The sequence below is a fragment of the Phyllostomus discolor genome, chromosome 4 (assembly GCF_004126475.2).
Source record: "Phyllostomus discolor isolate MPI-MPIP mPhyDis1 chromosome 4, mPhyDis1.pri.v3, whole genome shotgun sequence".
Classification (NCBI taxonomy): Eukaryota; Metazoa; Chordata; class Mammalia; order Chiroptera; family Phyllostomidae; genus Phyllostomus; species Phyllostomus discolor.
This window is the reverse complement of record NC_040906.2, coordinates 53050712-53076056: the sequence shown is the minus strand read 5'-3', so window position 1 is coordinate 53076056 and position 25345 is coordinate 53050712. Positions and strand designations below refer to the sequence as shown.

Sequence of the window (25345 nt, the reverse complement as noted above, 5' to 3'; positions counted from 1 at the left end):
TGTTGTTTTTTTTTCTGGGGATTTCTCCTATTCTGTTTGGGGCATGTTTCTTTTCTCCCTGTTTTTGCTGCCTCTTTGTATTTGTTTCTATATATCAGGTACATCTGCTATGTCTCCCAGTCTTGGTGTGGTGGCCTTGTGTAGTAGGGGTCCTTGTGGAACTCATTAATGCAATCTCCCTGATCACCCAAGCTAGGTGCTCCAGGAATGTCCCTTGTGCGGGTTATGTGAACCCTACTTTTGTGGAGTCTTGATTGCTGTTGGCCTACCTTTGGGTTGGGGTTGTTCCTCGGGATGACTGACAGTGAGCATTGATCCCAACCACAGTGTACAAGTTGCTATGCTGGGTCAGACCCCAGGAAGCTAAATTTGCCCCAGAAGGGTGAGTTTCCTGCTGAGATCTTCCTTTGAGTGTGCCACTTATGGAGTTAATTGGGTCTTGTTCTAATGTCGGTGAAGCCTACCACTGAGTGTTTTGGTTCTGGGGCCTTTAGGGAGAGACTCTAGTGCAGGTCTGTGTCATATAGTGCCTGTGAGTGGCCCTAGGCTACCTGTTTGGAGCTACAAAGTGATCCAGTTTGTGGCTGTCTCTAATGGGCCTAGGTGCACACTGGAGGGCCAAGCTGCACACCAAGGTCAGCCTTTACCAGCACCAGACCCTTTGGCAGGTCAGCAAAAGGTTTAAGACACCCCAAGGTATACCTCTGCCTACCTATTGCCTGTTAGTCTCAGTCACTGAAAGAGCATCTGGTAAGATTTCCTTTTATTGTGGCTGAATAATATTTAATTGTGTGTATTTCCATATATATATATATGTATATATGTTTTACTTTTTTAGGTACCACATTTAAGTGAGATCATACAGTATTTGTCTTTGCTATTATACTACAGTTTTGTAAAATGTTACAAGTAGGGGAAACTGAGTAAACTGCTCACTGTATCTCTGCATTGTTTCCTATAGCTCTGTCTGACTTGAGAATTGTCTTGAATAAAAATTTCAATTAAAAATTGAAAAAGGGAGGGATCTATTCAGGATGAAGGATATAGATCTTTCACTGCCTGCTGAACTACCAACTTAGATATTATAATTTTCAGGAAAGCATATACCTTTCAGTTAGTCTCTGTTCTGAACAGGTTTAACTTATTTATATAATTCATTTTGGATACTATTTACACGAAGTACTTTGTTTCTGCTGCCTTCACCTTACTCTGTCATTCCACATCAAGTATTATAATTCAAATGTTCTAAGTCCTTAAAATAAATGCTTTATCAAAAGAATGTCTGTTAAATAATAGGGATCTACTGTGTAGATAAAACTGTTACATTATATCACTTACTGGTATTTTTTTGTGTCTACACTCAGTAAAGGTTGTTGCTCATGATCAGAAAATACCATATGTAAAACTTAATGTGCTTTTTACTCAAAATATAAATCTGTCACATATTATTGTTGTTAAAATATCTCCATTTCTTCCTTGATGGTTTATTTTTTGTAATTTTTTAGGGATTTGAATGTTTTTTTTTAAACCACCATTTTAATCAAAACTCATATTTTTGTTTTCCAGAACAAAAAGGTTTGGATCACTTTGTCTTTGATTTTTCTCTGTTTAAAGGTAATTTGCTTGTAGAATTTACTAGTCATACAGACTTTTTTGTTTGGGGTGACAATCTATATTTGGTTGTTAAAATAGAAATTATACCACATAATAGGTAAGCCTTTTCTTTTATGCCTTTTTATTTGCCTCACAAAATTTATATGACTTACTTATGCTATGGAAGTAAATATCAAAATAAATTCAAACTACATTTCTAGTTTATGCTCCACAGAATACATTTTCCAGACATTTATATAAAATCTTAGTCTGTTTTCCTGAAGCTGTATTTTACTCATAGGTTGAAGTATTAGAGCCATGGGAATAAAAGTTCAGCGTCCACGATGTTTTTTTGACATCGCCATTAATAATCAACCAGGTGAGAAGATTAATTTTCCCACTTAACATTTATAAATATTTTTAAGTAGTAAGAAAATTTAAATCAACTACCTTTTTTTTTTTTTAAGCTGGAAGAGTTGTCTTTGAATTGTTTTCTGATGTGTGCCCCAAAACATGCGAGAACTTTCGTTGTCTTTGTACAGGTTTGTTGGCATTTTTAATTGCCCTAATAGTCCCATTTTTATTTAAACATATAGACTTCTTTATGCATGTACCTTTTTTCTCTTAACATGTAGATTATACAACATTGACTAGGATATCAAAGTAATTCTTAGAAATATTAGTCATAATGGGATTTTATTTGACATTGATTTCTACACTCTCCAGGAAAACGTGATTTTTTAAATAAATTTTTAAAAAATTCCTGAGGAGCTCTGGCTGGTGTAGCTCAGTGAATTGAGTGTGGGCTGCAAACCCAAGAGTTGCCAGTTCAATTTCCAGTCAGGGTACATGCCTGGGTTGCAGGCCAGGTCTCCAGTGGGGGCCATGTGAGAGGCAACCACACATTAATGTTTCTTTCCCTCTCTTCCTCCCATCCCCTCTTACTAAAAATAAATAAATAAAATCTTTTTTAAAAATTCCCGAGGAAAGTGAAATTTTTATAGTTTAAAAAAGTGTGTATGGTTCAAGAGAGGTATGTTTTAGAGGGTGAAAGTTTTCATCATTAACTATGCTTTAATATACTTCCATGATTTTCTTCTGAATGGCCTACTACTTTTCCTTCTTTATAGGTGAAAAGGGGACAGGCAAATCAACTCAGAAGCCATTACACTATAAGAGTTGTCTCTTTCACAGAGTTGTTAAAGATTTTATGGTTCAGGGTGGTGACTTCAGTGAAGGTAAGACTTTGGTTCCCAAAAAAGAAAATTTTATATTCTTTGTTAAGTATAGATCTCAAAGTTAGACAAGTTTTAGAGGTACTATTCAGTTTTCTTCTCATCCCACTTAGTTTTTTCTCTAACAATTAGAAGTACTCATAGAAATACATAAAAAGAAGGAAGCACAGGAAATAATTTCACCTTTGATGCATGAATTTCAGAAATTTGCTCCTGCATAAAAAAATAAAATACAGTATTTATCTTTTAGTATCATATCAGCGTATGTGTTTGTTTTTGTCACAGCTAGTGATTCTTAACTACAATATAGTTTTTACCTCTACTTTTTTATTATAAAAACATTGGAATTCTACTTTAAAGACACTTTGGAAAATGTAATTTCTATTTTAAAAACCCTGAATAATCATCATTAGAATCTGACTGTTTTGTTTGTTTTTCACATATCTTAATAGACTTGGTCATATTCTTACTATTATAAGGGAAGTATGTAATTTGAGATCTTGTCAGTATTGACTTCATGATTTTCTGTGAACCTTTAAGTATTATTGATTCAAAGTAACCCAGGCACTAACTTTCTAAGAAACATTTTGTTTAGGTAGCACCTTCAAGGAGATTATTATCTTGAGAGTTCTGAGAGTGTATGTTTTTCATTCCTAGGAAATGGACGAGGAGGGGAATCTATTTATGGAGGATTTTTTGAAGGTAAAAAAGGGTTTTCTTTTATTTTAAATTGTGGGGTGTATTTTCTTTTTGCCATTTAATCATTATTTGTTTTTCAATTACAGTTGAAATACAGTTGTTATATGAGTTTCAGGTGTATACCCCAGTGATAGTAGAATATAATTGACCTATCTATAGGGAATATATTCCCTATTGTGTACTTCACATCCCCGTGGCAGTTCTATAACAAGCAATTAGTACTTCTTAATCCCTTCACCTTTTTCAGCCATCCCCCTAACCCCACTCCTATCTGGCAACCCTCAGAATATCTCTATATTGTATCTATGGGCAATCTTCAGCACCTTTGTAAATCAGTATTAACATGCATTGCACCTCCATCAGCAGTGCATTCTGCAGCCATGGAAATGAGTTATGGGTAGAGCCGAATCTTTAATGCACTCAAGACTCTGCCCCCACTCAACTCTAGGGTAGCAGGGAAGGAGCTGAGTAATATCTTCTTTATCCATTTGTCTATCGATGGACACTTAGGTTGCTTTCATATTTTGGTTATTGTAAATAATGCTACAGTGAACATAGAGGTGCATATATCTGTAGAATCACTGGATTTTATGGTAGTTCTATTTTTAATTTTTTGAGGAACCTCCATACTTTTCTTCGTAGTGGTGGTACCGATTTATATTCCCACCAACAGTACACAAAGGTTCTGTTTTCTCTATTTGTCATCCTCGCCAGTTGTTACTTTTTTGTTTTGTTGTGTTTTTGATACTAGCCATTCAGACACATGTGATGTGATATTTCATTGTAGTTTTGGTTTTTATTTCCCTGATGATTAGTGATATTGAGCATCTTTTCATGTGTCTATTGGCCATTTGTATGTCTTGGAATAATGTCTATTTAGGTCCTCTGCCCTTTTGGTAATTGATTGTTTGGAGGGGGTGTTGTGTGTATGTGTGTGCTAAGTTTTATGAGTTCTTCACATTTTGGATATTGACTGTGAGATAATTAATTTGCAGATATTTTTCACAGAATGGTAGGTTACCTTTTTGTTCTGTGACGGTTTCCTTTTTTAATGCAAAAGCTTTTTAGTTTGACATAGTTTTATTTATTTTTGCTTTTGTTACCTTTGATTGAGGACACAGATCCAAAAAAAATTACTGCTATGACCAGTGGCACAAAATTTACTGCCTATGTTTTTCTTTGGGGAGTTTTATGGTTTCTGGTCTTAAATTTAAGTCATTAATTCATTGAGTTTATTTTTCTATATTGTTTAAGTAATCTAGTTTCCTTTTTTGCTTTATTTGTCCAGTTTTTCCATCACCATTTATTGAAGACACATCTTTCTTATTGTATATTCCTGTCTCTTTGTCTATAATAAACTCTTAGAATTATAATGCTAGAACGGGAACTTCCATAGCTTGATCTTAATCCTTTTTTAATTTGTTTTATAAAGCAATTTAAAATTTTTTAAAGTGAAATGTATTTGACATACCATATTATATTAATTTCAAGTGTACAACATAGTGATTTGACATTTAAAAATCTTCAGAAATGATCACTACATTGAATCTAGTAACCATCTGTCACCATTGCAAGTTATTACAGCATTATTGACTATATTCCTTATGCTGTACATTAATTGACCATTTAAGCATGAGTTTATTTCTAGACTCTTTTGTTCCATCTATCTGTGTGTCTGTTTTTGTGTCAGACCCAAACTGTTTTGATTACTATAGCTTTGTTTGAAATTGGGGGGGGGGGGGGCATGATAATCCAGCTTCGTTGTTCTTTCTCAGTGGCTGCTTAAGAGTCTTTTCTGATTCCATACATATTTTAGGATTATTTGTTTTAGTTCTGTTAAAAAAAATCACCCTGACTAGGGTAGTTCAGTGGATTGAGTGCCAGCCCGCAAATCAAAGGGTTGGAGGCCAGGTCCTGAATAGGGAGCACTCAAGAGGCAGTCACACATTGATGTTTCTCTCCTCTTTCTCCCTCCATTCCCTCCCTTTAAAAATAAATAAAATCTTTTTAAAAAATACCATTGGTATTTCCTGTTGAATCTGTATATTGGTTTGGGCAGGATACATTTTAACAATATTACTTCTTCCAGTACATGAGCATAGTATATTTTTCTATTTATTTGTGTCATGTTCAATTTCTTTCATCAGTGTTTTATTGTTTTCAAAGTACAGGTCTTTCACCTCCCTAGTTAAATTTATTCCAGTGTATTCTGTGCTTTTTGAAGCAATTATAAATGGGAAATTTTTCTTTCTGTTAATTCATTATTAGTGTATAGGAACAGAGCAGATTTTAATATATAAATTTTTTTTATCTTCAGCTCTATTAAATATATTTATTAGTTCTAATAGTTTTGTTTTGTTTTAGTTTTTTGGTGAAGCCTTAGGCTTTTCTACGTATAGTGTCATGTCATTTGCAAATTGTGAGTTTTACTTCTGTACCAATTTGGATGCCTTTTATTTGTTTTCTTGCCTAATTGCTGTGGCCAGCACCTCCAATACTATGTTTAATACAAGTGGCAATAGCGGGCATCCTTGTCTTGTTCCTGATCTTAGAGGGAAAGCCTTCAGCTTTCTTACCATTGAGTATGATGTTAGCTGTGGGTTTGTCACACATGGCCTATTGTATTGAGGTATGTTCCCTCTATACCCACTTTGTTGTGTTTTTATCATAAATGGATATTGAATAATCTTGACCTTTATTAAAGGAGGTTGAACAGTATTTCTTAGTAACTATATTTTAGTGGGTCATTTTTCTATGATTTTTTAAAACTTTGATATTCTCAAATTTAGCTATAGTTTTTCCCAAATTTTAAGTTTTCTCACTGGAATTTTTTACTGATGTGAAGACTGTAAAGACTGTAAAGATCACTTGAAAGACTGTAAACCTTTGGGATTCAGTGAATTTTGTTTCAGATTTCACTTGTTTAGTTCTTATCCTAATCCAAGAGGAGAATATAAGCTGTTCTCTCTGCAATAAGTGATACTATGGCAGAGATTAATTTAATGAGTACCTCTCTGTGCTCAGAATAATATGTGCCCTTTTGTGTCCAGAAATGAAATAAATGGTGCTCTCTTTGGCAGCACATATACTAAAATTGGAATGGTACGGAGAAGATTAGCATCACTCCTGTGCAAGGATGACATGCAAATTTGTGAAATATTCTGTAGTTTTAATTCTCCTTAAAAAAGTTAAAGAAACAAATGAAATGAAATATAAAAGAATGCTACCTGGATTCTTTCTCTTGCTTTTTAGGGGACTTTTAATTTTTGTTTAAAAAAGCAAACAAAGTTGTATTGTCTTTTCTTAAAAAAAAAAAGTTAAGGACAGATGTAAATGGAAAGAAAGAGTGTTGGTAGACTAGCAAGGAATTGAAAATTAGAAATATTTGAATCAGAAAAGTTGGGGGAAGGAATTGGTTAATATTTGATTCTTCTTTTAACCTCGGTTTTATCTAAATTTTGTTTGGCTCTTAACTATAGCACAAGTTAAGAGGAGTGAAAATGGTTGGGGGGGGCAGTTTATGCCTGTTATGTAACTGAAAACTTTGCTTCTCTCTAGATGAGAGTTTTGCTGTCAAACACAACAAGGAATTTCTCTTGTCAATGGCCAACAGAGGAAAGGATACAAATGGTTCACAGTTTTTCATGTAAGTTTTTTATGATCTGACACCTTAAAATATTCTTTCAGTGTGTCTTTCTCTATGTGCCTGCCTTTGATCCCTAATAAATAGAGGAGGGGCCCATAAGGGAGAGAATTTTTAAAGAAAGGAAAACAAAAAATTGAAGAAGGGAATATTGTTAAAAGGGGAGTTGAACTGTACTGCTAAAGTTTTCAGTGATGAAAACTTGTCAAGGAGACACAGAAGCCAGCTTGAAGGGATGACATTCCCACTGGCCACATCAGAACAATTTGACCATCAAAATAATGGTAGTATCAGATTATCAAATAAAACAGAAATCCAGGATTCCATATACATATGAAAAATGAATGAGTAGTGGGAAAAGCAGAAACCATTTCATAGTAGAATGTCAATTCATAAATGTAAAAAGAATCCCTTAGTAGAAAAATCACCATTTTTTCTCACTAATAATTGATTCAGGAAAGCGTTATCTGTGGTGGTAAATTTAGAGGGCATATTTAATAAGAAACAGGGTATTTCCAGTGTCTCTTCATAAATTAGTTAATTAAAGAGTTAAATACAACAGTCCTCATTATTTAAAGATTCTATATTTGTGAATTCACTTACTCACTAAAATATTTTTGTTAACCCCAAAGTCAATACTGCTGATGTTTTCCAATTCTGACTACAAAACAATTGTGATTAGTGCTCTTGTCAGCAATGCATATTTTTTATTGTGTCTTCTGGGTACAGACTTGCTCTCCCTTTCAAGAACTTTAAATTCTCCTGGTGTTAGAAAAATTTAATCTGTTAGCACTAGTGTATTCTAGTGTTTTTTATTTTATATTTGTAACTCTCTTCTTCAACAGTGAAAAACCTGGCTCCCATTATCTTCAAAATTAGTACTCATTGGCTGAATCTTAAAACCAAAAATTTGCCACCCTATATCACTGAAAAGTAACCTGTCAGCTAGAGTTCACTGTTAATTTATAGCTATTTTTGTCTTTAGACAGTATATAGTTAAAATACCATGTTTAATGATGCAGACACTGGCCTGCAGTGTCCGAGTCATTATGGATAAAATGAGATATTCACATGGACTACCGAGTCCAGTGAAGGAAAAGGGACAGCATGGCTTTTCTCTCAAGGGGAGCAAAAGCCACCGCCTCCACCCTGAAAGGCCTTTGTTGGATTTCTCCGCCCATTACATGATGGTCCTCATTTACCATGCACAGGTTCACTCTAGGTGATTACCTTTTACAGAAGACAAAGGAGCCAATGCTGCTAATCACATCACAGAAGAAGGATATTTGCAAGTGAAAAGGCAAAAGTGGTTGAACCAGTTGAATCTTTGGAAGCTTTAGCATGGATTTTAGGAAGTTACTTTGCAGTAACTGTCCTCAATTAAGGGTGAGGGAGTTTGAGCAAAAAGCAAGACTCATAGCGGCCTAGGTACATTGCAGGCCTGATTCCCCATGGGAGAACCTATCTGTGGGCATGGGTCCTGTGCATCTCCCAGTGGGAGCTGAGCCCACGCCACACAGAACAGTCTCCTGCATTTAACAGTTCCTTGGATTATTATTTTTTAGTGTGAATTTTATGTTGTTTTTGATAAGTTTTTTTAAGAATTGTCTAATGTACAATTACATCCATTTTTTAAAAATATTTTATTTATTTATATTTTAGAGATGGTAAGGGAGGGAGAAAGAGAGAGAGAAACATCAATGTGTGGTTGCCTTTCATGATGCCCCCACTGGGGACCTGGATACAACCCAGGCATGTGCCTTGATTGGGAATCAAACCTGCGATGCTTTGGTTCGCAGCCCATGCTCAATCCACTGAGCTATGCCAGCCAGGACTCAGTTTTGAGATAAGGTTTTTTAAAAATAATAAATCTTAAACAATGCCCATCTCCAATTTATTGTACCAGCATGTCCTAGTAGCTGGCTACTCAGGTGGCAGCCTTCTTAATGACAAAGCTTTTTAAGGCTGATATGGAGAAAGAAAACATTTAAAAAAATTATTTCATTTCCAAAAAGATACTTTTTCTTTCTTGGGATTTCCTTCAGAGTTTTAATCAAGATCTTTTTCTTCAGCATGAAATTTACTTTATGTCAGGGGGAACAAACTCAAAGGGCTACAGATCTCAGGCAAGTAACATAAGTAAAGATGGTTGGGACAAGAAACTAAACTGTTAATCTTGTATTAAAGATGACAGGGATTCTCAGCCTGGCCAATTATTTTCACATGCTGGGTGCCACATCTTCCAGGTTTCCAAAGGATCTGTAATTTGGACTTTTATGTGAAAGTATGCAAAAGTTTTAAGTGTGTTGGTAGGTAATTTAATAATTTATAAATACTATATGGATTATTTCACTTCAGGTTCAACAAGAAAATAGATGAGGGCCATCAGAAGATGATTTGTGCTTTAACTGTTTAAAATGTTAAGATTAAAAACACTATTGTTAAACCCGTAAACTAGTGGAATGGTTTGACAACTTTTGGTATGTCCAGACAGGAGAACATTATACAGCCCTGAATATTCAGTAAGAACCCAGTCATATGCAAGAAACATGGGTGGATAGAAATACACCAAAATATTAACTTTAAATACATGTAAGTGTTCAACAGTGTTTAGGTATTACTTTTATAATCAGAGCAAGTTTTTGAAAATTCATTATGTGAAAAGCATCTTGCATTCTATTCTACTTAAGCTTAATGTAGTGAGAGTCTATTATGTTAATATATTATATGATTTGTTTGCTACTTTGTTTCCAATGCAGTTATTTTCTTTTCCTTTTTAGAGATGCTAACTTTGTTTTTCTCTGACTTTGTTTTTATCCTCCTGTCTGATGATTTCCAAAAGAACAACGAAACCAACTCCTCATTTAGATGGGTAAAGATTACTTTAATTTTATAACCTACTTTAAATTAATATTAAAATAAGAAGCTTTTATTTAATCACTGTTACTTGACTCTTTAGGCATCATGTTGTTTTTGGGCAAGTGATTTCTGGTCAAGAAGTTGTGAGGGAGATAGAAAACCAGAAAACAGATGCAGCTAGCAAACCATTTGCTGAGGTGCGGATACTCAGTTGTGGAGAGCTAATCCCCAAGTCGAAAGGTAAGAACAAGTACATATTTCTGATAATTCTTATGCATATACAACAAGCAGACACTCTAAATAGTTGGCATAAAAGTCACACTAAAGTGAGTATAAAAATATGAGGTTTTTGTGTTTTGAACATATTTTTGTTTTTTAAATGTTTTATCTTTATACTTTCATTTAACTTGGAACCACTTAGCTTTTTCTTATTACTAGTTTACAGTAATTTGTCCTCCTGCTTCTGCCTTTAAAAAAAAAAACTCAGTTGTCTAAATAGAATGGAAAACAGGTTCTTTTCTAAGGAAAGAGACAATGTAAAGAAGATGACAATTGAAGTGAATAACATAGACTAGGAAATTTTAGGGGAATAAATTATTTCCCCTTCATGCATTGCATCTGGCATGTTTATGTAACTCTTATAGTTATTATAGATAATTAGGTCTGACACTCTAAAATAATGGGATTACTTTTAAAATTGTGTAGAAAGCAATAAAATATTGAATTGGCTCTTCCATTCTTACTAGTCTAGGGACCAATAACATCAATCCTTAGTTTTTCATGATTAACAAAGGTGAGACTCATCTGTAATATTTTGTGATACTCACAGTAGTCCTTTAATATTATTTCCCCTATTTTATAGATGAAGATATATTTACCACATCAGGGAACTAGGTCTCAAACCCAAGTATGCTGATTCCAGATCTAGAGCTCTTACTGTTATGTTGCTAATTCATTGTGCATTAACATTTCTTTCAGAATTGCCCTAAGCAGAACATTCTGTTCTGAAGTTTTGGGTATACTGATTTCCTCTGTAACATTAGAAATATGCACATTCTGTTTTGTTTTGTTTTGTTTTAATTTTAAAAGACCCCAGATGGTCACAGAGACTTCTGATTTTTTATTTTTTGTCTCTGCATTCCATTTTGATTCTGATGATTTCCCTTTCTTCTCTGTCATATCAAATATGTACCTCATAAACCAGTGCAGGAATATGCAACTAATAATGGGACTGTGTATATAACTTCTTGGTGTTCATGACTCTGCTTATCCCTTATTTACAAACAACAGGTATAATGAATGCTTTGTGTTTCTGACAGTTCAATAAAGAATGAGGCGATGTTGAGTATCGTGAATTTGTTTTAAAAAGTTTATATTTCAATTTATTTTTCAGTTACAGTTAACATGAGTTTCAGGAATATAACATGGTGATAAGACAAACATTTATATACCCTAATCACTGCTTTAAAAAGGAAAAAGGAAGAAGCCGTCTATATTAATGTATGCAGATTTTAGACCTTGAACTTAATGATATTTAACACTTCAGAGTGTTGTTTGTACGATTGGAATATTTTGTTTTAAAACAATATTTTTTCCCATATCATCTAGGAAATCTTCATCTTTTATTCTCTAACAGCTAGTTTTTTTCCCTCTTCTTGTTCTTACTACATTTTGTAGTCTTTAAAGTAATTGTGCTAAGATCCATTCTCTGCTTATAAAAGTTAAGAATGCTGTCCTGGCCTGGTGGTTCAGTTGGTTGGAGTGTTGTTCTGTACACCAAAATGTTGTGGTGTTTGATTTCCAGTCAGGGCACATCCAGGAGGCAACTGATGGATGTTTCTCTCTCACATCTGTGTGTGTGTGTGTGTGTGTCTCTGTCTCTCCCCTTCTTCCTCTTCCCTCCTTCCTCCCTCCCTCTCTCTCTCTCCCTAAAATCAATAAACAGATCCTCAGGTGAGGACTAAAAACAAATTAAAAAGTTAAGAATACTATGTGGTTTATTTAGAATAAATATTGGGGTACTAAAAAAGCTTATATTTTCAGCCATAAACTGTTATCATAGACTCTTGTAATGTTGGTGTGGAGATTCTTTGGGTATTAAAAGGTCAGTGTTTGAATATTTGTTGAAAGGATGAGAATGTGAATGAATGTCACTCTATTCGTGCCCTTATTTTCACCTGAAGAGATGAATGCTACTTTTGCCCATGGCATTCTGGCCAGGAAGTTGTACTGAAAGTTGATGTAGTGTGTCTTAGTTTGTGTTCTTCAACTTCATGTTAAAGAAACATGCCTTGCCCTTAATCAGTTTCAACTAATAAAGGAAGATTGCCCTTTATTAGTGTCTGTCCAGTAGTTCCTAAAGTCAGATTTGTTTCTAGCCATATCTCCCATGCCTGTGGTATTCAGGATAACACTGTGGAAAAGATCTTTATGTTTGAGATCACACAGTTTGGCAACTTATTTTATAGTTCTTCAATTACCATTGGTCAGAATGGATTTTGTCATGCACCTATGTAATCTTTTTTTGTATTTTAAATTCGGAATAGTCAGAAAGCTTACATTTAAAACCTTGTTTGAGAGATTAACACCCCAGTTTTTAAAAAATAAATGCAGAATCTTTTTTTTTTCCTTTTTCTAACTTCCTGAGAGAAAACAAAAAGACTTCTGAAGAAATCTGACTGTCTGGGCCCACCTGTAAATAGTCTTGGTGAGTCTGGACAATCTTCTTGGGCCTTTCTTCCTTTTGCTGTTAAGGCAGTTCTGCTTTTTGTGGCTGTTTGAATGTGCTTGAGAAGGTTCAGAGTCAAAGAGAAGAACCTTCCAATAGATGCTGAGGTAGAACACTGGAGACTAATAAAAGCTGCATCTCTGAGGCTTTCAGGGGACATAGTAGAGGGTAGAACACAGAGCTCCAGACACTACGTAGAATAAGGTATTCCCTGTGTTTTTGAGAGTTGGCATGAACTCAAGTCATGCTGATCCCTTCAGAGTTCAGTTGTTAAGAGAGGCCTGTGCACCATGGCCATCCAACAAGAGACGAAGCCATTGCTATATTACAGAGTACACAAAAACACTAGTTCTGAATTGTGGCAACATATCAATAAATAAATAGTTATATGAGCAGAAATTTTGCACATACGTGGTAAGAAACAGATTGCTTGGCAGTTCAGAAAGAACAACACAGTAGAGGAAGCAGCTGGTAAATGTTGTACTCGGGAGACAGTGGAGAACACCCGAGTTGTTTCTGTGGTGTCAGAGTCCCATTTATTCAGAAATTAAGGATTGTGGTCATGGCACTTTTACGGGAAAGCAGTAGGAAATTGTTGAAAAGAGGAGAGCAGAGTTGTGGAACAAAAATACCTAAAGGCGACCCATTTTAGGGATACTTCTACTCTTTGTTTCAAAATTTATTTCCATAATGTCCCAGAAATTTTCGTATTGTAAAGGTGTCATGTGAAATTCACTGGTGCATATCCTGACCAGTGTGTCTCGGTTGGGCATCATCCCGCAAACTGTAGGGTCTCAGGTTTGCTTCCTAGTCAGGGCACATGCTTACTTAGGTTGCAGGTTCAATCTCCAGTCAGGTCACCTAGGAAAGGCAACCAATTGATGTTTCTCTCCCTTTCTTTCTCTCTCCCTTCCCCTCTGAAATCAGTGAGCATGTCCTTGGGTAAGGATAAAAAAGGAAAAAAAGAAAAACAAATAAGTTTCAGACAGCATTTTCTTACCTTAGATTTTTAAGAGTAAAATGTTGTGGAGTTATGTTTGTTGTCAGTAAAGTCAATTGCTAATTAGTAAGATTGAACCACATCCTACCCTAGCTCCCTGCCAAAGGTCAGTGAACAGGTTTGGGAAATTATTTTACATAGTGATAAGCAAACTGCATAATTCTAAACTAACCATAAATGGTCCAAGAATTGAAAGTGTTATCATTTATAATTCCTTTTCGTCCATTTTAATTAACTTTCATTGAGGTGTTGCTTTTACTACTGTTTCATTTTGCCTAAAGGATATTGATGCTTGTAAGATACTTTGAAATAGATTTTGTGTAAGTGGTTAGGCAGAGAGGTAGGGTTTTTTGGAGAAAGGGGTAGAAACAGTTGTCATACTTGGAAGTTTAAAAATTTGTATTTTTAAACAGTAAATTCATTTGGTTCAAAATTTTAAAAACATAAAAGTAGTCAATAAAAATTCTCCCCATCTCTGTCCATCAGTTCCCATTCCCAAATTTTGTGCAGCATTCCATATGTATGTGAATGCTGATCGTGTAGGGTACATTTTTAGAAATGTTATTAACAGATTATAGGAGTCCTGCATTTGTAATTTTGGTACACATTGCTACTAGAATATAGGAAAATAAATTTGTGCCTTTTTGCAGAACCACATATTATCAAACTAGTTAATCTTTGCCAGCCTAATAGGTTTTTTAAAAAGCCAGTTTTAATTTTCATTTCTCTAAGGTGCTTATTAGCATTTCTTAAAAACCTATTTGTAATTATTTTTGTATTAACTTATTGGTAACTGCTATCCTCAGCCCCCATTTTTACTCATTCTGTTCTTCTTTTCTGAAATTTCAGTCCTTCTGTTATTTCTGTTGTTTGGAAAATTTTCTTTAACCACTTTTTAAGGATAGGAGTGCTGGTAACAGATTATCTTAGTTTTATTAAAATGTCTTTATTTAGTTTTCATTTGATGGGTGTTTTCACTGGTTGCAAAAATCTGGGTTGATCATTCTTTCAGCATATAAAAAAGTGTTATGACACTTTCTTCTGGACTCTCTAGTTTCAAATGAGAAGTCTTTTGTCTCCCAAATCATTGTTCCCCTATAGTTAACTTAACTGTTCCTCTCTGCTTTCAATGTATATGTATTTTTTGTATTTAGTTTTCAGAAATTTGATTTTGTGGGTTACCTAGAATTTATCCTTTTTTAGGTTTGCTTAGCCTCTTGAATATGTAGGTCTATAGATTGGGCCAAACATGGGAAATTTTCTGTCGCCATTCTATTTTATTTTTTTCAGCCTTAAAGTTTTTCTCCTTCTCAGATTCCAATAAGACAAATGTTTGATCTTTTGTTTATTGTTCTACGGTACTCTCAGTCTGTGCTCATTTTTTGTTTTTTTATATATTTCTGATATTCAGGTTAGATCATTTCTATTGGTCTTTCTTCTGATTCACTGACTTTCCTCTGTCATCTCCACTCTGCTATAAACTTGCTCCCCTAACCAAATTTAGAAGATTTTAGTTATGTTTCATTTCTAAAATTTCTGTTTGACATTTTATATCTTCTTTATTCCTGAGAGGTTTTTTTTTTTTTTACTTTTATTCATTTGCTTAAAAAGTATTAATAATTGCATGTTGAAGCATTTTTAAGATGGCTTCTTTAAATCCTTGTCAATTTTAACATCTGAGTCTTCTGGGTGTTGGCATTTTTTTATTCTTTTCTTACTAAGTTGTGATTTTCCTGGTTCTTGGTATTATTAGTGGTTTTTTGTTTGTTTTTTCTGTATCTTCAACATTTGGGGTATTATAAGACTCTCGATTCTGTTTGTATTTTCTATTTTATCGGGCAATCACCTTACTTGGGTTTAACATGTAGGCCCTGGCCTACTTTTGTGGACTGTGGTTTCAATGATAATTCAGTTTTCAGAGTCCTTGCAGTGTCCTTTCTGGTGTGCTTCGTTTGTGGGCTGCCCAGTGACCCTGCTGAAAACCTTGATGTATTCAACACAATAGTTTAATTCTCAAACCTTTTGCTGTATTAGTTCTGGTCAGTTTCACTTGGGGGTCTGCCCAAGACTTCATATATGTTTAAACAATCCCTTTCTTCAGTTTCCTTCTTTCTGAAATCCATGCCATTTGCCAGTGCAGGGATAGGCTTCCTCCTTGGTGCCCACTGACATCACTCTGGCAGGGGGGTCGGGGGAGTATTATGATGTATATTGGAAATTCAAGTTCACCAACTCATCTCTGCTGGCATAACCAAGAGGGAGTGGGTGATCCTTTCTTTTCCTTGTGTTTGCTTAGAGTAGGGCAGGCATTAGTAATAATTTTTTTTGTCCTGCTAAATCATTCTTTTTTCCAATCCTTTGTCTGAAGAGAGCTTTTCTTGGGGCTTTTAAGAATATGTACACATTGGTATTTCTGACTTGGTTCTCCAGCATGAAATCTAGGGTATATTGGAGGCAAATTGAAAACTGCCATGTCATCCTCCAGAGATTCCTAGCCACTCTACAGATAATTCTCACTACTTTTCTTGACCCTGTTTCTAACCCTAATAATACCCAGTGCTTATTTTTGAAAACATACATTGTTCCATTTGATTGATACATTAGAAAACAGTTTGAACATAACACAAATTTCAGCTTTGCTTGTACATGATTTTGTCTGTAAGAGACACTAAGTGAATACAGAAAATCATATCCAGCTGGATAGCTCCATGGGAATATACCAATATCATACATGCATGCACCTCAAACATGTATTCAGCTACCTCAGTTCATCACTTATGATGAGTTACACCTAAGGACAATTTGCTAAAACTTCCCATCTGGTTTCAGATCACTCTTCTCCACTACATTACAGTAACTCACAAGCTGCAGCCCTTCTGATGTTCACTTCCACAAGCAACCCCGCGGTCTTTTTCAAAATAAAGTACCTTATTGTCTTTTTTGTTTTTTGTTTGTTTACCATCTGACATTCAACACTCTGCTGCAATTTTATTAGTTGTTTGTTTTTTGGTGTTTTTTTTTTTTAATGTGTCGCTGAAGTTTTTGAATTTTGTGCCCCGGTTCCATTTTTCCCATAAGCCATGTGGTTTTATTGTGCAGTTTTTCATTGTATGGTGATTTATAGGAATACATATGTTGTGTAAGGAAGTGACTAGTTTTACAAAGCATTTCCACTTTACTTTTATCCTTATTGACTGTACTCCTAAATTCAGATACAATTTATAGTCAGAGTTTCTAAAAAACTTATCAAGCATGTATTTTCTGATGCCGTTTGCTATTCAGTTCACACTCGTTCTTATTCTCCAAATGGATTGTGAACTCTGAGGGTAGAGTGCATGTCTTAAAAAGTTCTCTGTGGACTTCCCTATATACTCCACAGTTCTTTCTTTCCATGTCTTGGCATCATGTTGAACATGTATCTGATACTAATCACTTAAACATACTTGTTCATTCAGAAAGATAAAATTTCAGTTAGATTTACATTGTTTCTAAATCATATTTTTAAATTTAGGGTAAGACAGATTTTGAAACTAAAGCTACGTTCTACGAATAGAATATAATGTTGACAATGCCATGTCTCTAATTTTTGACTTTTTACTCATCTGCTCTTTACTACCATTTCTTTTTCAATCAATTTCTTTTTTTTTTTCTTCCCTAAACAGATACATAGGAAAAGGGCACAAAAATTAAATTTTGCACATGAAACAATGCTGACAAATATTGAAGGGGGGTAACATAGCGCTGTTTTCCAATGCATTTTTTCTTAAACACAGTTTATTTTCCTTTTTTAGTTTTCATATGATACTCAGGCAGATTATATTACCATAAAAATAGTTAAAATCTCTTTCTAGCCTTCCATATTAGTGTGGTATCTTGCTTCACTCAGATATTTTCCTGATAGGTGATGTGTAAACTAAACAGTGCTATTTGAAATATATTTGGTGGGGAGAATAGGCTTGCTTTTTAAAGAAACAAATGGCAGAGTATTTCTCATTGGAAAGAATCCCAATGCAAATAAATGAAAAGTTAGAATTGGTGAATAAAACTGTGTTAATCATGGGGTAAGCATTAGTCAAGTAATTTTAACAGCTGTGTTTTATACTTATGTGGAAAATTTTATTTTGCTTTCATATTATGTGGTCTGAGGTATTTTTATTTAGAAGTATACATAATCACTATGAATTTATTTTCTTCCCCTTAGATTTCTTTAAGTCTGATCCCCACCTACCCTCCTAATGTCCCTCAGGTTTTTAGTCTATATAAGTAGATATTTCAGGTTATACATATTTGTGTACCCACTCTGCCTCACCAGTAACAGTGGCCTTGCATTCAGATTAATAGTTGACCTAATGGAACAAGATGGGCTTCACTCAGAAGTAAATCTATTTACCTTTAAGAAATGATATAGGACACAAAACTGCATGGCTTGTACAGGAGCAACATCATGGGAGACCTCATAAATTCTAGGCAGAGCTTGTGTATGTCTCGGGCATCTCACACTTGACATATTCATTGTTGTGAGCACAACTGACTGAAGAAGCCTTTACCTCGGGGTCACTTCAGTTTTTTTACCTTGTTCCTATCTTTAGTGCAGCAGCTTGTCATTGATACTAGAAGAGCTATCTTGACAGTGAACCACAAGTCCTCAAACCAAATATATAGTGACTTCAGCCAGATTCTCACTTTTACTGTGAATTAGTACATGTCTGTATATTTTGAGTTAAGAGTGTCAAGAATGATTTGGCCAAATGCCAATCCTTAGGTATTCCTAGAGCTAAAGAAGGAAGATTACAAACTGTTAAACCTTTCAGTAAAGTTATGTAAACAGAAAGCCAACAGTTAGTCCAAAGATATATTTTCCTTGTCCTCTTTGATTTGCCTATTGTGGAAAACATTAACATATATAGAGGTGATTGAAACAGTATAACAAAAACACCCATATGAATAACCAGCTTCAAAAATTAATTTTATAGACAGTCTCTTCTTACCTATTCCTGGCCAGTTCTCTCTTTTCTGTTATTTTGAGGCAAATTCTGGTATAACATTTTATTGATAAATATTATCTCTAAAAGATGACTTTAAAAGATAACCAACACCATAGTATGAAAACATATATGCACACATTTCTAAATATAAAAAATCTGATAATAATCAAATTCCTGATTGTTTTATTGATGTTAATTTTTTTTGATGTTTTATTTATTTATTTTAGAAAGGGAGGAAAGGAGGGAGAAAGAAAGGGAGAGAAACATCAGTGTGTGGTTGCCTTCACATGCTCCACACTGGGGCACCTGGCCCAAAACCCAGGCATGTGCTCTGACTGGGAATTGAACCAGCAACCGTTTGGTTTACAGACCAGCATCTCAGTCAACCAAACCACACCAGCCAGGGCTGATGTTAATTTCTTGATATTTCAGTCCAAATAAAGTTTAAACATTAGGGCTGGTCTTACAAGGCTTTCATTGTGTTTTTTCAATAGAGGCCAATCCCATCTTCCTTTATATTTTTCTTTGAGATTTATTGATCAGCCTAAATCATTTGTCCTGTTTTCCAATATTGTACACACTGGATTTTACTGGTTGCACCTGTATATTTTGTAATGTGTTGTTTCTGTACTTCTATTTCATGAAACTGTGGTCCTAGAAAATTGATCGATGCAGTTGTTTTTTGTTTTGTTGTTTTTTGTTTTTTTGTTTTAGTCCTTTTGATAGGAGCACAAAGTCACATAAGACAGGTGTCTTTGTGCTCTGCAGTGTCCATTAGTGATGAGTTAGTTGTGAAATGATGATATTCTAATCTGCTTCCTACATTATTCCTAGAATACTTTTGATAAGAGCATCTTCAGCTGCTATTTAGTCAGTCAGTGGTACAGTTTCAGCTAGGAAAAGAAGAAGGATAGATGCTTTGTATTTTTTACTTACCAATGTCGTTATGAACTGATAGATTTTAATGTAGTTGATGTGTTCCAGTTTATAGTAGCTATCTGTATATCAATGGTCTCCCATCTTTGGCTTGATTTCATTTTTTAAGGCCACCATGGTTTGAATTAGAATACCTTTAGATGAGTCACGCTCTATCTAGTTTGTCATATCTTTCCCCAATTTTTGTTTTATTGTACCTGGTTAACTTCACTTACTTGCCTAGTTCTTAAGTATTCGAGTTTTGGTACCCCTTCTAAAATTAACATTTCCTAAGCCCAAGTAAAATTTTAATTTGAATTTTTTGGTAGATACCTCAAAATATTATTAATCATTGGCAAATGACCACCCTCTGTTGTAAATCTTCTCTTCAACTAAAGCTACATTTCTTAATCTTAGGAGAATGCATAGGCATGGAAACATAAGCCCATGCTAATGGAATCGTGTTCCTTATCTTTCCACATTCATGTAAAGTGTTTTTTCTTCTATTTCTCTCCTCCAATTCTACTTTCAGTTGCAATTAAAGAAAAAGTCAAACACTGTAAGATTTGATCTGGGACTCTTAAATGTTACTTCTGTGCCTTTTAAAAAAACTGTATTATCAAATGTTTCCTAAAATTAGTTTATTGTTTTAGATTTGCCTGTTACTTTTCCAGAATTCATTAGTTTAATGCATACAACTCTGACCCATGAATCTGGAGATATGGATTCTCTTTTTTTTTTTAAGTATATTTCTATTGAATATGCTTTACAGTTGTCCCAATTTATCCCCTTTTGCCCCCCTCTGCCTGGTATCCCCTCTTCTCTCCAGCAGTCCCTTGCCCTTAGTTCAAGTGGTGCATGTAAGTTCTTTGGCTTCTCTATTTCCTAGACTATTCTTATCATCCCCCTATCTGTTCTGTACCTACCAATTATGCTTCTTATTCTCTTTACCTTTTCCCACATTCTCTCCCCTCCCCACTGATAACCCTCCAAATGATCTCCATATCTAGATTATGTTCCTGTTGTGGTTGTTTGCTTAGTTTGTTTGTTTTTTTAGATTCACTTGTGAATTTGTTGCCATTTTAATGTTCATAGTTTTGAACTTCTTTTTCTTAAATCACTTTAACATTTCATGTAATAATGGCTTGGTGATGATATCCTTTAGCTTTACCTTGTCTGAGAAGCACTTTATCTGCCCTTCAATTCTAAATGATAGCTTTCCAGGTAGAGTAATCTAGCTTATTAGGTCCTTGACTTTCATCACTTTAAATACTCTTGCCTTGTCCTTTCTTGCCTGCAAAGTGTCTTATGAGAGATCAGCTGATGGTCTTATGGGAACATCTTTGTAGGTAACTCTCTGCTTTTCTCTTGCTGCTTTTAAGATTCTCTCCTTATCTTTAATCTTTGGTAACTTAAGTATGATGTGTCTTGGTGTATGCTTCCTTGGGTCCAACTTCTTTGGGACTCTCTCTGTTTCCTGGACTTGCTGTCTGTTTCCTTTGCCAAATTAGGGAAGTTTTCTTTCATTCTTTTTTCAAATAAGTTTGCAATTTCTTACTCTTCTTCTGGCATCCCTATGATTGGGATGTTGGCACCTCTGGAGACTGCCCTAGAATCATCTTATACTATCCTCATTTTTTCAAATCTTGGTTCTTCTTCTGTCTGGTTGAATGTTTATTCTTCCTTATATGCCAAATTACTGATTTGAATCCCAGCTTTTTCCCTTCACTGTTGGTTTTCTATAGATTTTTCTTTATTTCATTAGTATAACACTCATTTCTTCCTTTATGTTATTGCCATACTCAGTGAGTCTCTGAGCATCCTGATCACCAATGTTTTGAACTCTGCATCTGATTGGTTTAGTTCTTTTTCTGGAATTTTGTTCCTTTCTTTCATTCGGGCCATATTTTGTTATCTCCTCAGTTTGGCAGCCTCCCTGTGTTTTGTTTCTGTGTATTAGGTAGAACTGCTTTGACTCCCTGTTTTAGCACACCTGTTAAGTTGTATGGGCCAGAGCCTTAGGTATTCACCAGGGCAGGGTGACCCACCCCACCACTTTGTGGCTCTGTGTTGGGGGAGGGCTCAAGGAGGGGATAGAACTGCTGCCTGGCTTCTGGAGGTTTTCTGGGCACTCATCCTGTTTCCAGTCACTTCACCCACTTCCTATATGTGACTGGTACCCTTTCAGCTGTTGTCCTGGTGGTATATCCCGGAGTGGGTGGGTTTACATATGCTCTGAGTCCATGCAGGATCTTGAAATGGATTTCCTAAGAACTGGCAGTTCCTTCTGCTTCACCGTGTCAACCGCCAGACTGGTTTTTACCGCCCAGAAATTGTGGGTCCTTATCTTCCCAGCAATAGAATCCTGGGCTGTGTGGTCTGGCCTGGGGCTGGGATTGCTCATTCCCAAGGTGTCCCTCCTGCCATCCTTTTTATCTGCAAATCATGAATGTGGGACTGCCCGTTCCACCACCTCTCCACACCAGACCCTGTGTCCTTGCCTCTCCACTCTGACTCTGCCCCTCCTACCCATCTGAATGAATGTGGCTTCTTTAAATCCTTAGTGGTTGGACTTCCATACAGTTTGATATTCTGGGAGTTTTGGATGTTATTTGTTTTGAGGTTCGTTCTTGTAGTTGCACAAGGAGGTGAAACATGTCTACCTATGCCTCCATCTTGACCAGAAGTCCTGGGGATCTGGATTCTAATCCTGACTCTGACTCCTTTCCTTTACCCCTTAATTCAAATAGGTGGGTGAGCTAGGTGTTAAATACTGGACTTAGAAAATATAAATTTTCCACTTACAAAGTTTGTCTAAAAGCGTTGACCAAAAACCTTTTTGTTTTTTAACAAAAGCTAAGAAAGAAGAAAAGAAAAGGCATAAATCATCTTCCTCCTCCTCATCATCCAGTGACTCAGATAGCTCAAGTGATTCTCAGTCCTCCTCTGATTCTTCTGATTCTGAAAGTGCTTCTGAAGAGAAATCAAAAAAAGAAAAAAAGAAACACAGGAAAAATTCCCGAAAACACAAGAAAGAAAAGAAGAAGCGCAAGAAAAGCAAGAAAAGGTCTTCATTTTATTTTTGTCACTAATGTTATATTCTAATTCCCTTCTGTTTATAAATAAATCTGTTGGGATTTTGGATCAATTATATGGAAACATTAAAATAGAAATATGTTATAGCATGAAGTATAAAACCATTTTGATATTCTACAGCCTGTAAATTAAATTTGGGTCATACTCATTTCCATTTTTAACAAACTTCAGTTTATTTTATCTGATCTCAATGAAATTATGCTTTTGGTTTTGTAGGTTTGTATTATGGGAGGTATATTGGATTAGTGAGAGTAAGGGAAAACCAATGATTGTGTTCCTTATTTTCTCTACAGTCTCTCTTGCTCTTTTGTCTTGTACTTCTTTTGCTCCTCTAAGGACATAAGGGTAAAAGGCAGATGTCATTGTGTTTCTTTCTTTTCTTTTTTTCCGTTTTTGTCTGAAATAATGTGTTTGTACTAAAACTTGTTTTTATATGCCTATTGCCTCTAAAGCAATTAATTTCTTTACCTTCATTTTAAAGTATCATAAGTTTATCAGAGTACATTGCCATGGAGTTTCATATTTTGGACCCATTTTAGTGGGACATATTTTTTGAGAATGTGACAATGGAAACATTTTGTTTTAATTTTTGGTTGGTTTGTCACAGGAAGGAATCACATTTTTCCCATGTAACTATATCTTTGGGGGGTACTAGATGGCATAATATATTGATATCTTAAAGGAAAAGAAATAGAGAAAACTGTACTTGAACAATGATTAAAAAATCATTGCCTTAAAAAAAGAGTTTATAACATTAAAAAAAGGAAAGTAATAACAACAATCAGATATTTGGGGTAGTCAGTAACTGAATGAAATTTGTTTTGTGTTTCTATTCAGCGCATCTAGTGAAAGTGAGGCTGAAAATCTTGACACACAACCCCAGTCTACTGTCCGTCCAGAAGAGACCCCTCCTATACCTGAAAATAGATTTTTAATGAGAAAAAGTCCTCCTAAAGCTGATGAAAAAGAAAGGAAAAACAGAGAAAGAGACAGAGAGAGAGAGTGGTATGTGAATGTATATGTCTTGTAGAGTTCCCTACAATCTTTACCATAATCTTTTTTCTTAAAAAAGTGTTTATTTATTTTAGGCAAGATTTAATTGGTGACTTTGTCCCAAGATTGAAATCTTTTTATAGAGTAATGTTCATAAGCTTCTTTTTGCTAGCCACATAGCTAAAAGGATAGATTGACTTAATTCAAACAGATTTTGAGTAAAACTTTCTTTGGAAAAAAAAAAGCACTGCAAATGCCAAAATGATGTTAAGCAAATTCTAAACCAATTCCATTAAGGAGGTTAAGCTGAGAGAATTTGGTGATAAGTAAGATATATAATACAGGAGCTCTGGCTAGTGTGGTGTTTTCTTTTGTTAATGGTTTGGGAGACTGGTATCTAATTAGGACTAATATATAAGTGGAACCCTTCCCCACTACATTCTCAACCAAGCATGTAAGGCCATCCTCTGTCCTGATTGGTTATTGCTTAGGTAGCCCCATATTACAATATTTTATATACCCAGTGTTTTTTAAATAATTCTTGTGGCAGAAAGCAATTTCAGCCTTTAGTTGGTTGGAGCATCATCCCAGAAACTGGAAGGCCACAGATTTCATTTTTATTACCTCATAAGAGCTAGATAAGTGTTTTTACTGTGTAGTTGTATACATTAAACTTCTGAGCAAGTAAAAACCTTTTCTTAGTCCTCTGATAGGTAAAATAATGCTGTTTTCCTTTCATGATTTGTGAAATTTTAGTAATGGTATCATGTTCAAATACTTTCAAAATTTTTCTACATAAAGATTGAAGTCTATTATTTATGATCAAGTGTATATTATAAAAGTAATAAGTTCTGAGCAGTCCTCTTATACTTCTTTAATACAGTAAAAATGTAAAAAGAATCTTAGTTTTAATATTGATGGATTGAACTTTTATTTTTCTTTGTGTTTTAAGCAAGGATGTTTCTAAGGAAGAAAATATTAAAGGAAAAATGTTTGCACTACTTAAGAACAAACTTTTCAAATATAACTTGGTAATGCTAATGCTAATCAATATTAAATCGTTATTTGAAAATCGTTTTCTTTGATATAAACATCTTAATTCAGACTACCTTGTTCTACTTAATTCGCCATTAATTACTCTTTGGTATAGTTTTATTACCGAATGAACAGCTTTTGATAAGATAATAGGATACTTTGGAATAAGTTTTAAAACTATCTTCTCAACAACGTACAGGCTACTCTGAACTCTTCTATGTTGATTTTCCTTAGCAATATCAAGTTAACTTCATCTTTAGTAGTGATGATACAACAATGTTTCTCAACAGGTCACAGTTGGAATTTTGGGGGCAGAATAGTTCTTCATCCTTGTGCATTACAAGGTTTTAGCATTCCTGACTCCTGGGCACTTAGTACCAACAGCACCCTGTCTAGTCATTGATAGTGAAAAAAAAAAATGCTCCCATACTTTTCCAGATACCTGCTAGGAATTGATAACACACCTGGTTGAGAACCACTGATTATATATAAGACTTTAAATTTATTACTTTAGATCATTAAACTGTATTCCTAGATTTATTTTTATGAAATAATGTATTTTAA

General features: G+C 34.8%; 1 protein-coding gene and 1 non-coding gene across 2 annotated transcripts in view; both read left to right on the top strand.

The window, feature by feature from the left end:
• PPIG (peptidylprolyl isomerase G) overlaps nucleotides 1-25345 on the top strand; it is a 45858-nt gene that overhangs the window by 13460 nt on the left and 7053 nt on the right. The window contains 10 exon segments of the mRNA XM_028508603.2: nucleotides 1567-1614; nucleotides 1895-1972; nucleotides 2061-2135; nucleotides 2724-2831; nucleotides 3486-3530; nucleotides 7086-7173; nucleotides 10013-10042; nucleotides 10130-10269; nucleotides 22514-22724; nucleotides 23591-23758. Of these exon segments, the coding sequence (XP_028364404.1) occupies nucleotides 1912-1972; nucleotides 2061-2135; nucleotides 2724-2831; nucleotides 3486-3530; nucleotides 7086-7173; nucleotides 10013-10042; nucleotides 10130-10269; nucleotides 22514-22724; nucleotides 23591-23758 (926 nt within the window). The 5' untranslated portion in view covers nucleotides 1567-1614; nucleotides 1895-1911.
• Nucleotides 6592-6698, top strand: LOC114495765. Its single transcript, XR_003684442.1, has one exon. It is a non-coding gene; the product is annotated as a U6 spliceosomal RNA (small nuclear RNA).